Genomic DNA, 16,081 nt, shown 5'->3' on the forward strand with positions numbered 1-16,081 from the left:
TTATTATTATATCATATATTTATCTGATTTAGTTAATATATAGATTGATTCTATGATAATATGGAAGTATGCATTGTTTTTTATCATCATGATATGCCCAGCGTGACGAACAGAGCCAATCGGTATCGGAAGATTTTCTATCTAACTTAATCGTGCTGAACAGACATTTATATGTACTACAAGGGTATTTTTAGTAAGATAAATATGGGAGTTATTTCCCTTCAAACACTGTTATATTATAAGATCAAAAAGTATTAATTATCCAAGCAGCTGTTTGTTTGTTTTTTTGTTGTGACTGCTAGTGGGTTTTTTAAAATATTTTTTTTTGTGTTTCAAAAAATACTGAAATGCTTATTGATTTATAAATTATATAAAACTTTACATGCTTTGTTTTCACCATATATTTATGTGCTGGTCCGGAAAAATAAGTCCCGTCGATCACAGTGCTTTCCGTATTTTCGTTCCTAATTTTATAATAGCCCCATATGTTCACTGAAGCGCGTCTGTTCTACACATTTTGAGACATCTGTCAATGTACCGAGAGCCGGATGTTTATAAAATATTAATTGCCTGGATATTAGAGTAATCTATGGAAAGGTAAGGCATTTCTTTTTTGTTTTGATATTTTAATCATCTGTCAAAATTTTAACATCCGTCAAAGACTGGACTTTACCGCAGATAATAAACCCGTAACGGGCACCTGTTATCATTCGCTCGTATCTAGGAAAGCGACGCGGTTTCTCTAGCAACGTGTTTTGCAAAAGCAATATCTAGGATTATTCTTTGTTTGCATATAAAGAATGGACTTTCGTTCGCACATATATCAAGACTAAGGAGAAATGTTATAACATAGTGGAAATACGTTTGTCAACAGAAGAGAGTTCGATATTACATTATCAGATCGAGAGAGGTTCAACAATCGACAAAACCAGAAAAAACCCAAATAAAATCGACTTTTCAAGGTTATTTTCAGAAGAGACAAGAGGGATCTTATAGTTATGCTAATGTCAGCGCTGTTTTAGGGGTATGTATTGTTCGGCCATATCAATGTCAGACATTTATAATATTGGTCTACCTGTGTCTCGTACATGCCTATACACGAAAACAAGACATGTAATACACACATGTACTCGTGTAGGCTGTGCATGCTAAATATCTAGATATTTTAATTCCAAAGTATTTGGCATGGCTAATACTTTGTAGGTGTGTGCAAATTATTTGGTACATAATCTTAGATTTTTTCAGCAAAGTCTTTTTTCCGAAATAGCTAAGAGTTATTCATTTGTATTTTCAATTAGTTATGTGCTTTAATTGTTCTAAAAGACTACAAATTATATATATTATTACCTGGATGATTTGATATCATATCAAAAGTTGTTTTCCTTATGAAGCAAATTTTATTTATTTTTTTTTAAAAAATATTTTTTTTGGCATTGTAATCAAAATTTTCTGTTAAGTGCCCAAATTATGTTTGTATTTAATTATTTCATTTGCTTCGGTTAATTTAACGGCTTTAGATAAACAACTGTACAAAAATACTTTGACTTTTCACTATTTTTTGCTGTCAATTGAACCATAGAATGTAATAATGTAGCTGAAAGTTCATGTATAAAGGTTTTGTAAAATTATTCTCATTTGTAAATAAATTTGATATTGTCAATGTACATACATCAATTGCCAACTTTGTACTGAGTACTCCCTAGTATGGTGTAAAACCTGCCCACATCAAGGTGTTTCCTGGTGTGTAAATTTATAGTGTATTTCCTATATCTGATAACATACTACAGATGCCATACCCATAAATGCCTGTGGAACCTTAGAGCAGAGTCATACCTGTGTGTTTATTTTGATAAACCCGAGCTTTTGGCATGGTATCAAATCAGAGTTAGTGTTGAGTTGGTATAAAGTTTGGTAAAATAAAAGTAGTGTAAACTGTGATTGTTTGTACACATGTGCTGAGACGTGCTACTGGACACTTTCTTAATCTTCAGAATATTAATGGATCAGGATGTATATTAAGTAATTGGAATATTCAAAGTGATTAATTTGACCATCAGGTAAATTTATTCAATATCTTTTTTACCATGCTTACGTAGATCACCTTCTTAAAATTATTGTATTATTTTGTATGGTATACAGGTATACCAATCCTCAGATAGTTCCTTTCGGTAGAGGAATATTTTTAGGCTTATTATGACAATCTGTTGTTTTTTTTAATCTAAACCATATACATTTATATTGTGAGAGTTTAATTAGCTTTGTGGTTGTCTGTTTGTAGCTTTTTGCTAAAATTGCATACTGGGATTATGTGGGTCAAAAATAGTTTTCATGTGTTACATGTACATGCACTTTTAAATTAAGTAGGTTACTTTAATTATAGACTGCATATGTTTGGACTAGCTCAATGACCTACATTTCACCTTGGATCTAGACGTATTTATGCTTCACACCACCAAGTTGTACTAGTCCGATGTCAATTGCAAATTATGCATGATATATAATTCTATTGTTCACCATATATTCAAGAAGTTTAAGATCTGTTTAACAGATAAGTGTGTTATATGTGGTGAAAAGTGTACCAAAATTAGGTCACTATGACCTATATTTTTACCCTTGACCTTCATAAAAATGTCTCCATTAGTATTAGGATAGTATTTGTCAGTGAAAACCGATGCTAATGAAAAAAAAGAAAAAGTGTATCATGAGTGTGTCTGTATGAGGCTTTGTATATCCTAACTGTGCCAAAATTAGGTCACTGCAACCTCTGGTTTTGACCTTCAAGTTTAATGCATAATATTTACCCTACCTCAAAATCATGCTCTATCGCTTGAAATTCTGGTCAATACCAGTTCATACTTTATTGATTGAGTGGGGAGTGACTCTGTTAAGATCAAAATTGTACAGATAGGAGAGTTGTCCTGCCTCAATCACAATATTAAAGTGAACAGTCGGGCAAGGATGGCTAAAGTCAGTAAAAATGGTGTGAATGTATTCAGTATAATTTCCTATGAAATGGAAAAATAAAATCTCTCGTCAAAATCTGTCTGCGTACGAAGAAATTGATTTAAAGTTCGGGAATTCTAAAACGTCCTCCCGGCTCAGTATGTCCGTGGTTACATTTCCACGCAGCCTCGCTTTCAATGCTTTCAACTTTTCTTTACTTTAATGGTCAGAACTGGGAAACTAAGCAGAACTTGACCGTCGTATTAATATGTGAGAACTTTTGGAAGGCCAATGAACGCATTTAGACTGGTTTTCTTTGCCCGACTATTCACTTTAACATATACTTGATTGATGTACGTGTACTTGTGGTAGATCTTTCAGTGTTACGGACATACAGATTGGTGTTACTTTGACCATATCTTGTTCATGGAAAGTTTTTCATGTTTTTTATGTCTGTAATAAGTTGTAATACCTATTCCGCAAAACATTCTGTTATTAGACCATTTTTGAGCCATGATAGTAATCACATGACCTTCGTCTTTAATCTCAGCTAAGGCCACTAGTACTATACACAAATTGTACAAGTTTTTTCATAATGGTAACAGAGGCTTTAATTTTCCAGTTTTAATGAAAATTTTTGTCATTATATAATTACAGTATTTGGAAAGTGCTTTCATGTTCAAGGTAATTTGTTAATTACTAAAATTGGTTTTATTCACTGTTCAGTGTTTGTAGCAGGTGTAAAGTAATTTGAACATAATTGCCTCATAAAATTGACAAAGGTAGTAATTTCTGAACACTTTTACCCTTTGTAAATACTTTTTGTGCAATAAGAATTTAGTTTTCTAGACCAGCCAGAATGACCTTCGCAAACCTTAAAATTTAAAAACATAACTGATTGGAGATGATCGTAAACATGATTGCTTCAGAGGTCTAACTGGTGACAAGGGCAGTAACTGATATATTTTGCAGTAATGATTTAAAAAAAAATTCTGATATAGATTCAAAGATTGTAAATATAGATAATCCATGATATTAAATCCGAAGCAACTTTAATGATACATACTTGTACTGAAAAAAGAAGAAATAATATTTAAATATAATAAATGAATTGAAAGTTTCAAATCAATTACCTGTATCTGTATTCTTATTAAAACATCGGTATAAATTATCTAGTTGTATTTAATGACAAATGTTTGTGTACTGTCTACCTTGAGCAGTGTCAGTTAAGCTCTAATTTGTTTACAGTTTGCAAATTACAAAATAAATTTCAGTCCTAATATGTGTACAGCAAGTTTTTGGATACCCCTGTCTCCTATAAGTGACTACCTTGCCAAAATCTATATAACTAAGCAGCATGGTGTTAAACCCTAACTGGAATTATAACCCTATATTTCCACACTTGGTGGGACAATACTCTTGGAATGGGGCCAGCTGAGTATTCGGAAGTGTGTATTTCAATGGTGGATTCAGGTAACGGAGCATTTACCTGGATATATACCTGGAGAACGATTGACACACCTTCTTTATACACCAGCCTTTATGTACGGATGAATCACAGTTGTTCATCTTTGTTTTAAATTTGGAGGGATTGGAAACAGCTTCTTATTATTCCATGGAGTATGTTTGAAAGAATAATTTCATACTTTGGACATATCGACTGGATTTTCATTTCTTGCTTACAGTTTATCAGGTTTGATAATATGAGTGACCTTGACCTTTATCAAAAGTCACAGGGGTAAAAAAAAATCTTAAGTGTTTTTGTTTTTGTTTTTGTTTTCTTCAAAAACCAATTATTTCAAGTGCATGTATAGCATTTCAAAGCTTTATTAATTGCAGGATTTGTGCATGCAATGTAAGATGTAAAAATGATGAAATTGTTAGCCTGGATATTATGACTGGTAACAATGTATGTATGAATTCTGGTTTTAAAGATTCTTGTAAAGCCCTTTAATTGTTAGAAGCTATGTCGCTGACAGCAGCATGACTGTTCATAGCTTCACTGCCAAGATGAATTCTTTTATTTGGAGGTCATAGCAAATGCTTCTTGCCGACTACCACTCGAATGTGTCTGTCATTCAAAAGTATTGATCAAGTCCTATTCTAACCACTTTCAGATCCCCCTCTAGTTGTCTCACAATCCCATGACCATAACAGCCATCAATTCCATTCCTAAAGTTTGTCTGCCAAATCAGGAGTCAAAAGATTCATGTTTCTGTGCTGGTGATATTCTGAAGAAGAAGTTTGTATGTCTATACACAAGTGAGATCACTGAAATATACAAAAGTGTGCATTGTAATATGTTTGATGTGTGTGACTTGACCACATTAGATTGACCTTCCTAGGTTCATATCATAGAGACATCAGCATCCTTCTCTTTGGCCTCTGTCTTAACAGTCAATCTTGCCATACCAGCTATTTCAGGTGTTGTTTGTCCATGTAAATGACCTTTGATAATTCTGTTACCCTTACATTTAATTGCCTGATTCCTGATTGACCACACATATGATCGACCAGTCCAAGGTGTCAATTGATATCATATATATCAGATATTCAGATGTTAAATAGTGACCACCACTGTATTTATATTGATTATAATGAGATATTCTATCAGTGATTGTAAATCTGCAGTAGGCTGAATGTGTTATTAGTAATAAACATTTAATGACAGTGTGCTGGGATGCTAGGTACCATCAGTGATTACAGGTACCAGTATCAATCATGAAAAATACCATAAATATCTTAATTTTGATTCCAATCCATTGGTGTCAAAATGTCCTATATGATTTACTGTTGGTATATCCATGACACTTTGTAGTCCTCATATGACATTGTAATTGACTGCTATTGTCTCCTTGACACCAGTCCTCATTTGACCTTGATTGTTGGTGTCTCCTTGACACCAGTCCTCATTTGACCTTGATTGTTGGTGTTTCCATGACACCAGTCCTCATTTGACCTTGATTGTTAGTGTTTCCATGACACCAGTCTCTCTGATTGACCTTGATTGATTGTTGACGTTTTTCCTGCTAGCAGTCCACATGACCTTGACTGTAGATGTCTCTTTGACACCTATCCTTAATAACCTTAACTGATGGTGTCAAGGTCAGGGGTCATGCTGAGGAATACAACTGTATTTATCAATGTAGTAATAAAGCAACTGAACCCCTTCTCAAAAAAAAAAAAAAAAAAAATTGAAATAAAAACAAATTCTCGGCCAACCTACCCTATTTTTTTTTGCCTAACCTGTTGGTGTCTAGGTCAGGGGTCATACTGAGGAATACAACTGTATTTATCAAAGTTAAGGTTCAATATTGAGATAGTCATACATTAAGTATCGTTAATTCAATCATAAATTTTCCATTACAGAATAAAGCATGGCCAACTGTGACCAGGGACAGATTATATATAGAGAGATTACCAGTCAATATCCAATGATGATAATCTACAGCTAATGACACGGTTACCATGGCGTTCCTTGGATACAGTGATGATTTCGACCTAGATGATGATGGAATCCTTCGAGACTCAGCTTCCTGTAAGTATTCGTTATCCATTAACTTTAAAAGTCAATATTGTCATAGGAATTTCCAGAAATTGTTTGAGATAGCAATATGATAATTTCTCCAGATTTAACAAATCTTCCATGCATTAAAGTTTGCGATTTTTTTCTGTCACATCATCAGTTTTTAGTCTGATTACTGGTAGCATCGATGGCAATTAGTATATAGAATAAATTAGTGATGCAATATTTTGGTAAAATGACCCATGATACCTTAAAAATGCACCTGGCCTACAGGCACATTATGTAAATATATACATGTATAGGTGTATCATTAACTGTAAACTCGTACAAGTGTCGACACAAATGTTTATACCTTCTCACAAACTCTTGTTTCCTGATCCCAATGTTTATTTTGTACTTGAAGTGTTTTTACGTCCGCCAGGACTGTTTGTTGAATTGTAGCCATTTTTGAATAGAGCATGACTGAATTTAAACCTGACAATTTTCACACTGACATAACATTTAATCTTTTCTCTGACTGACTGGTGCGGTATCGTTGTTTGGTCAGCCTTAGGAAATTAGCATCTTTTATAAATTTCATTTATCAATCTATTTTGTTTCCCCTTTCTTTAAATTTATTTAGAAAATATCATTAAAACTTCAGTTTGAGCATCTTACAGATATTTTTAATCAGTAATCATATTGCCTTTATGTTTGAAAATAAGTTTTATTTTGTTGTGATTAAGCTAACCATACTTGCCTTTCTTGCTTGGTCAATGACAATCAATGGGATTAAAAGAGAAACTAAACAAGATTGATCACGATCAATGATTGAAGCTAATACCCACACACTTGCTGTGAGAAGCAGATTTTACTAAAGATCTTCTGTTCTATTTCTGTAATAGACTATCGTCTAAATCTCACCCCAAGGCCTTCTGCATGTTCATCCGTTTAATGTTTAAATGAAGACTTTTCTGGTAGATAAGTCATTCCTATTTGCGAGTCTCTAGTAACTGTGTTAGGAACAAATGTGGTCGGCAGAAAGTTTTATGCAGTGTCAACTGGAGAAATATAATTTAATGAAGTTAAGTGTATTCAATTCAGTGGAAAATAACAAAAAGGACTTAATATTTGAGGAATATATACTGCTGTAGACCGTAGAAGGTAAAATAAGGTATTTTGTGTCAATGCATGAACTTTTTTTTTCACAGTAATTGAAGTATGCATTTCGTAGTATGCATTTCGTTGAAGGGCTAAAGATATTTTTTCATTTGAAAAATTGACCAATATATATAATATTACAGTTATCAAAAAACAAAACTTATTTGTTTCCTTCATCGGATACATACAGGTATTTAGATTACAGGACTGCGATCACTTTGTGAGACATGAAAGTTTTGAATTTTTCTGGACATAATTTGACCTCTAGAGTATCCCACTTCACACAGTGGATAATAAAAATTTATATCGAAGCCAAAAAATCACAGCTCAGTTTTGGTAATGGTTTTAAATTATCCCTTTAAAGACTTAATTATTGATTTTTTCCATAGGACATTTTCATAGATAGCGCATTCTAAAAAATTGAAGTCTTTTATTGCCTATGATTTGTTTTCAGTCCATTATTTGTAAACCCATGAACCAGGCATTGAATTGGGCCATTTATTCTGTGAAACGACTATTGAAATTGTGTACACCAAATCTATTGGTGGATTATATTCAACTGTATATTGGCAGTTTATTTCAGCTAGAACATGATACTATCACTCATGGAGTAAAACTTTTCATTTGAAAATTTAATTATGATGCAAGTATAAAAGACCACTGGCGTCCATTTCAGTTTGTCTCTAGTGTATAAGATCCTTTGATATAGATGTGACTTACTCTACAGTATTGGCGAAATGTCATCCAAAATTTATATCGCTCCACATGCTATATATAACTATGTGTTGACATCTGTTATAAGGTCTTATTACGGGTGACTTACCTACCCACTTGTACATAAACCTATCAATGTTCTATATCATATAAAGATGCCATAAAAACCGGAAAGAAATCGTTTGTGAGCTTTATAATCTCGGAGGCACTTGTAATAGTAACTCTCTAAAGTTAGACGCTGAACATGTATATATACATGTGGGCAGGTAAAATGGACTGAGCTTGGGGATAGGTAACTGTAAATCTAAGGTAGGTAAATATTGTATTTATACTGCTATATACATGTACATCAAAGGTCAACAGAAGGATACAATAATAGGTGATTTGGTCCTAACTTGTTACCATGCTCTTATTAAGCATTTGTTTACTTTGCACAAAGTGTTCAAAGTATGCCGAGAATGCAGGCTTTTTTGCTGATCATTTGAAATGACTTAATTCATCTTCAAATATGATGAAGTGACGGCACTTCCCATGTTTTAGACAGCTTCCCACCAGTATGTCATTATTGAACCAATACAGTATACATGTAATTTTCATTAAACTCGAGGAAGTGATTTCTAGATTTAACGTTAAAGCTTTTCTATTGATATCAGTAAAAACTAAAGAGGTTCTGATGTCCTGAAGTTGAGTTGTTTCTGATCACATGTGTGTCATCCATGCATCATGATGATATGATATCATATATAAAAAAATATGACATGTATATTTGAAAGAAGACAAGAAAAATTGGTCTAACCATAGATTAAATTTAGCATGAAGAGTTTTTGATATAATTCTAATCAAATTAATATTTGGCCCATAGCGTATTCTACGGAAATCCCCTCACGGTAATAAGTTTTTTCCCCTCCTTGACTGGCTGTCATACCTAGGCCTACATTTTGTAATAGGCTGCCCCTGATGGTACAGAATTTAAAAACAAATATGATATACCTGTATATAAATTAATCTTACAACCGAATAATTTCCTAATTGATCTTATACCAGATAAGGTTAATATACGTAAACGAAAATTGAAATTCAAGTTGTTTTATATAGAATATATGCTGTAAATGTGTCCGACACCTACCACTGCCTATATAGATTTTCTATTAAGTGTGTATTTATGTGTGATAAGATTCACCTTAAGATATTTGGTCTATATTACTAGTGAACACTTGGACTTACAGGGGGTCCTAATATTTTAAATGGAATGAGCTCTTCACCACAGCGGGCCTAAAAGTATAGATTTTATCAGACTTCTATAATTATATTTCTACTATAAATTGCTTGTTATGATTCACCTTGAAAACCAGATAGGTATGACTTTGAATTTGGACTTAATTATTATATATTTTTGGTGTCTGTATACCGTACCATCCATGGCATTGCATCTCTGCAATTCCATATGGTGATGGGGACAGTTATGTCTCAGATTTCTAGTTGTTAGATTATACTGATATATCTTTAAAGGCCCGCTACTTTTGCGAAACAGCTTTTGATTTAAAAAAAAAATATGAGTATGTAAACGAGATTGATAATTTTGTAAAATCGCAAAAGTTATTAACTTACCGTTAATACTACACGTAACATCACCTCTTGAACAATTTGATTGAAATAGATAAAATGATAGTTTTTATAACGCGGGTTGTCTTATGTTTCCCGCTGTATTCCTAAATATTGCGTGGTAGTTGACTATATAATCACTGCGCCAGATACCAAACAGCGAAATGACTCTCTACTGTTATCATACATATGATCCACAGGAAATGTTGCATATGTTTGGTGTTGTAACTTCATCTTAGGCCATCGGTATATATATTTTCTTATGTAATCCGGAGCAAAACATTGAGGTTTCTTAAAAAAATAATGAATGTTTTTAAGAAATCTCAATGTTTTGCTCCGGAAAGGTAGTGGGCCTTAACAAAATTTAGCCAAAAAAGACGTTATGACCATATACTGGTTTCATTTGAAATCAAAACCTTTATTTCTAGAATGATATCATATATGTTGGCATGAAAGTTACACTCACTGTTTTGATATGGTTGAATTAGATACCAGCAGTTTAAATAATAAATTGATTCCATCAGCATTTCACCATTATCAATGAATAAATTTTCCAGAATTTTGAATTCAGGGTTGCTTTTACAGTCTACAGATAAACATGACAATTAATGTTATTATATGGAAATGTGTATATGATATGTATCTGTGAATGAAAGCATTTTCAGTTCCAATCCATCCAATTCATCGATGACACACACATACCGGTAACTTAGAATTCAGGTACTTCCAGTTGAATTAAAACAATGGCCTATGAACAATACCTGGAGCTATTGTCATTGTTATATTTCATAGTGGTTTAGAGACCTTTTAATTATTCATATTGGTTAAAGTCATGGACCGTGTACTTCTCGTCCTGTGTTGATAATTAGTAACTGTGGTCTGCATCACATACATAACCATGGAGATGGAATGAAAGTTTTTTCATTCACTGTATTTTAAATGTACTTTTGTGTTAGTTGTGAATAATTAATCTGAGCTGTGGATTATGGCAAACTATTGAGAGTCATGCTACCTGCATGATTGGAGAGCTAAAAATAGTGGTAAAATTATGCCAGAGGAAGCATAGTGGAGCGGTATAATGAGCATTGACCGTCTGCTCCACCTTAATGAAATATGTAAACTTGAGTATATTGTATTTCATGAACCAACCTAATTGTATACTACAATGTTGCTATAGAAAGGTTGATGAAGCTCAAGCTAGGTGTATTTGAAGCTTTTTTCAATCAAAGCAACCAAAACCTAAAATTCTGTAGCCAGCAGGAATTTTACAATTTCCGGTATTTTCCAGTAACAAAATTCTCCCAATACTGTACAGTGTATTGGTATTTAGTGAGCTGTTTGTCCTTGTGTTGGGATAGAAATGTGATCTTTGTAGACCCGATAGTGGGTTTATAGCTAAACCTCTATACGTAGTATACAAACTTGTCATTAATTTCCTGAAGGCCAAACTTAGAGCCTTACTGGTTATGGCATATCGTGTGTCGCAGGTTACAGGGATTAACAGGATTTCAAATTTCATGTTCAATAGAACAGAATCTAATTTACTTTGAATGAAACTCTTTTGAAAGATAAATGATACATGATTGATAGTAATATTCATGTTTAAATATCAGTATTCAATGACATCCAAGTATAAGTTGGTATCCTTTGTAAAAAAATTTTTTCTCTCATTTCAGCTGGAGGTATACTGATAGACGACGATGGAATCGTAAGAGATGATTTTGATGCCCAAAGCAAGTACACATCTCGTAGTTCCACCACACACTGGACCGATTCTGGACTAGGGGGAGACAAACAGTCGGGTGGCAGTACCTCAACCATCCGCCAGTTCGACCTCCAATCCTATCCTAGTTACGAAGCTTTAGAGGACAGTCATGTTAATATCAGTGACCTTGAAGCCTCCAAAGATGACCTTAGCTTTGAAGGCGATGCATTCAGAAACAGTTTCGACAGGGACATTGGTTACGATAATGGCAATATTCGCTCACCCCCGAGTAAACACCAGAGCGACCTCCAAAGTGGACTTAGTAGCAGGAGTAGTTTTGATCACTCATTGACGTTTGACGATACTAATGATAATTTCAAAAGCACAACAGATTCGGGAAATAAGGAATTGTTTGATTCCGATTATTATAAACAGTTAGAGGAACTTGGTGTTTTAATTGATGGTGCGGAACTCGCCGAACCTTTGGCCTCTCTTGATGAATTTGAAATATTAGAAGACCATGTGTCGAGAGAGGATATTGACTATTCTGCGGACGAGGACAATGATCTTGATAATTTCATAAAGAAAACTCCCATCAGAAGTCCGGGAATTGGAGGATTTCATGGAGATAAGGCAGACAACCGTGAGGAGTACGAACCACCAGAAGAACGCCAAACACATACTCGACCCAACACAGCCAGTTCAGCTCGTACAATAAGTGATCGCTCTTTTCCCGAGATTTCGCCAGAGGAGGCGTTAAAGTACTACAATGAGAGAGTAAGTGACCCCGATCAGGAGATCGATTTCGGTGTTAGAGATGCTGACAGTATAGACTTTGAGGAGTCTCAGCGCACTGGTGATGATGACGAGATATTTGATATAACTAGTAGAATATCTGATGCTCCCAAACCGGCCAAACGTCGTGCCTTTGGTGAAAGAGACACCCCTTCCATGCTGACGCCAAGTTTTGGCAGCAGGTCAGGAAGTCGTCTCAGTCATGAAGGGAGCCGCTCAAACACGCCAGGTGACAAAAAGGGTCATTTAGTAAGGAGGCCAAATTCACGTGGAAGTGATCGGTCATTTGATCATAATGATTCTTTTATGAGCAACAGTTCGAAAGGACAACAATATCAAAATAATCAGTTGCACAGACACTCAGGGCCTCGTGAGGATAGATCGTTTGATCATAACGATTCTTTTTTAAGTACCCATTCATATGCTTCTCGTACCAGTAGGGATGGATCTCTAACTCCCGTGTCCACTGGAGTGTTCTCGGAGTCTCACATGGACGCTCGACCCGGATCACTGACTCCGAGAAATACTAGCCAATCGGAAATCACACGGCCAGATTCTGTTGCCAGTCAAAGGTCAGCTGCATCAGAGCAACTGTCGGCAAGATCACGACAAAGGTCATCCCATAATACTTCCAGAGAAGACAACCCGTCGCTGTCTAAAGCCAGGTCACAAGAAAGTTTCTTCCATGATTCTGAACTACAACCCGTCAGATCTACAGAAAAGTCCACTCCAGACAAGATGCCAAAACGTCTGCTTCCAAAACCAAACTCCAACGAGGTCAGTCAGTCTTACCGCGTCAAAAGTAAAAGTACCACCAATATTGCAGCCAAAACTGGTCCAGTTAAACCCAAACACATGTCCGTATCGGACCTGTCACGGGTACAGCTGGACGAACACGAAAGCGAGGGCCAAAACTCTACCTCTGATAAGTCTAAAAATGAGCTTTCATCAAAATTAAATCAGGAATTCCATAAAAGAAAACAAGCAACAGAGCTTGTTCAGCAACTCCAGAAGGATTATGACAAACTTTTGTCTAAATATGCCAGTGCTGAGCTTACAATTGACCAGTTACGTCTTGGAGCAAGAGTCACCTTGCACTCTAACTCACCGACTCCGAGTCAGGCCACCTCGGGCTCACTTCAGTCGCTCCAGCAACCGCAGGTCATGCAACTCAACCGTGGGATGAAGTCTCCATCTCCGTTCCAGGGATCCCTGGGATACGCCAGTCCGATGTCTGTTGGTAAGTAATAAATCATTGGATCCCAATCAAATCAAGTCGCCAATGGTGATTTTAAGTCGATCACCATGGCTACAAAGATGACCACTGACCTCTTAACTGTGTGTTAATCTGTAAAATGTGAAATTGTGAAATATAAGTGGTTTGCAGTAACGAGTTGGTGATACTATTTACTGTACTAAAAGATGCAGAGAAAGGATTTCCAACTGTTAATTCATCGATGGAGTCTCTAGGAGAAGAAACATTGAAAGCATGGACATATTGTATTGGTATTACAGATAGTACTGTAGGTTGACCATATTTTTGTACTGATTCAATGGTAAGCTGCTTTTTGATAATGCAAAGGGCATATGTTATATAGAACACTACCACTAAAGCTTACGAAGCAGACTTAGAAGCTATATATTATTGTTGTTTGGGTTAATGTATGTATAGGGTGGAGGGTGGACACCTGTTGTCGATTGACGGTCTATTTCCTGTCGCATAGGTGGTGCTGACTTGTCAGGGATGAAATGGACAAAGCTCTCTTTATATTGATGTCAAACAATACAGTCATTATATACTGACCTGACATAAAAGGAAATTGTTCTCATATCTCTTGATAACTTCCGATGTTGTACAAAGTAGGAAAAAAAATCCTAAAATATCTAGGATATACTTCAAAAACCTCATCCGATCCTGCATAGTTGCATCATGATCCATTTAGGTAGAGGATAAAAGGAGTTTAGTTGTTTTTTCAGGCACATGTAAATCAGTTGTATTTTTTCTGTCTCTCACTTCTCTTCTTTCCAAAAATATTTGAAAAGGGCCAATTCTTTGATTCATTGATATATATATAACTTTATATCATCAATCATTTTAAACGAACTAAATAACGTATTTAATTATGATTTCTACTAAATTGATAATTCTATATACGGAGGTTATGCTAACCTAATAATTAAATTCAAGTTATATCAATTTATAGTCAATGATAAACCTTGTACGTGATTCAACTGTCTTTACAGTTTCACAGATATTCAATGCCCCAAACAAATATCCACACACAATTGTAAATGGTTTCATGTTGAGGATAAACGTTGTTGGTATGTGCCAAACTGCACTTTGGGTCATAAACACGAGATCACACTAATATCTGTAAATGGATTTATAGGCTAGAATTATACGTCAGAATTACCTAGGAATTGTGCGTGTCCAGACTCGCAAACCTCACCCTATCTCACCTGCCCACAGGTAGGGTAAAGTCTTGTTAGCAGGAATTTAAATACAAGACAATATTTTTACAGTCATTTGGTGCTTAATTCACCACAATTTCACAGTAGACATGTTTATTTAAATGCCATGTTCACTGTTTTGACAAAACTTGTATAAAATTTTAAATGATGCGTTGGACATTTGTTCTGTTAAATGGATTGTTAAGCTTATTAGAACTGCAGTAGGTTTTAGGTGTGACTGGTAAAAATCTGTCCCAATTTTAACTGAATATATATCTTTGTTTGCTTTTAAATTCATTAACATATGTATGGTGTATTGATCTCTATGGAATGTGCCGTCAATCTCTCGCTAGGCATTTAATGTGATCGTCAATACTAAACGGAAAAACGTAACGGCTACCTATAGCTATACATAATACCGCGTTATATGTACTAACACCACAACACACTAGTGCTAGGAGAGGAAAATCCTGTTACAGGTTATATTGATAGACATTTCTTTATTGATTTACACTCAATATTAAATATATCTTATTTCCAATACAAATTATATAGAGTGGACACAGAATATCTAATATGGACACTAAAAGAAAGTCTTGTTTGCTATCCAGTCAGTATTTGCATAACTTTAACTTGCTATTTGAAATGTTTGATTTTACTCGCATATTCATTATTTCATTCTGAAAGTTCTCTCGCCATTTTAATGCAGTTTAATTGTGTTGCTTTATTATTATTTTTCAAAAAGAAAAATTATTGCAAAATAATATTGTTCAAGTTATTATAATTTGTAAGGGGAGATGATATTTTATAAAAGATTTATTCAGGGTAGATAATAACACTGCTTTGAATATCTTAAGGGGAGATAATTGTTTTTCACAAGAAATTTCATCAAGGGAGATGACTGTCTTTCTCTGAAGTTGTCAAGGGAAATAATTGTTTTTCTTTAGATATCATCAGGGGAGATAATTATTTGTCACATGACATATCATCAGGGGATATAATTGTTTGCCACGCAATATATCATCAGGGGAGATAATTGTTTGTCACGTGACATAACATCAGGGGAAATATTTGTTTGTCACTCACTATATCATCAGGGGAGATAATTGTTTTTCATAAGACTTCAATAAGGGATGAAATGATAATTGTTCCAACAGGATTTTGTAACTCGAGCATTAACTGTTTATACGGCCAGTGAATGGGAA

General features: G+C 34.7%; 1 protein-coding gene across 5 annotated transcripts in view; it reads left to right on the forward strand.

Annotated features, from left to right (window-relative positions):
* The first annotated feature begins 464 nt into the window (after positions 1 to 464).
* Positions 465 to 16,081, forward strand: part of LOC138321689 (microtubule-associated protein futsch-like) — a 44,823-nt gene continuing 29,206 nt past the window's right edge. For 4 of the 5 annotated variants that reach the window (XM_069265571.1, XM_069265574.1, XM_069265575.1 and 1 more), the window contains exons 1-3: positions 465 to 597; positions 6,313 to 6,481; positions 11,602 to 13,665. In XM_069265571.1, coding sequence (XP_069121672.1) covers positions 6,412 to 6,481; positions 11,602 to 13,665 — 2,134 coding nt within the window. In that variant the 5' untranslated portion in view covers positions 465 to 597; positions 6,313 to 6,411. Of the gene's footprint in view, positions 598 to 1,940; positions 2,058 to 6,312; positions 6,482 to 11,601; positions 13,666 to 16,081 lie in introns of those variants that run through there. The other variant, XM_069265572.1, reaches the window with a different exon arrangement.

The sequence above is a fragment of the Argopecten irradians genome, chromosome 4, assembly GCF_041381155.1.
Source record: "Argopecten irradians isolate NY chromosome 4, Ai_NY, whole genome shotgun sequence".
In the NCBI taxonomy this organism is placed as follows: Eukaryota; Metazoa; Mollusca; class Bivalvia; order Pectinida; family Pectinidae; genus Argopecten; species Argopecten irradians.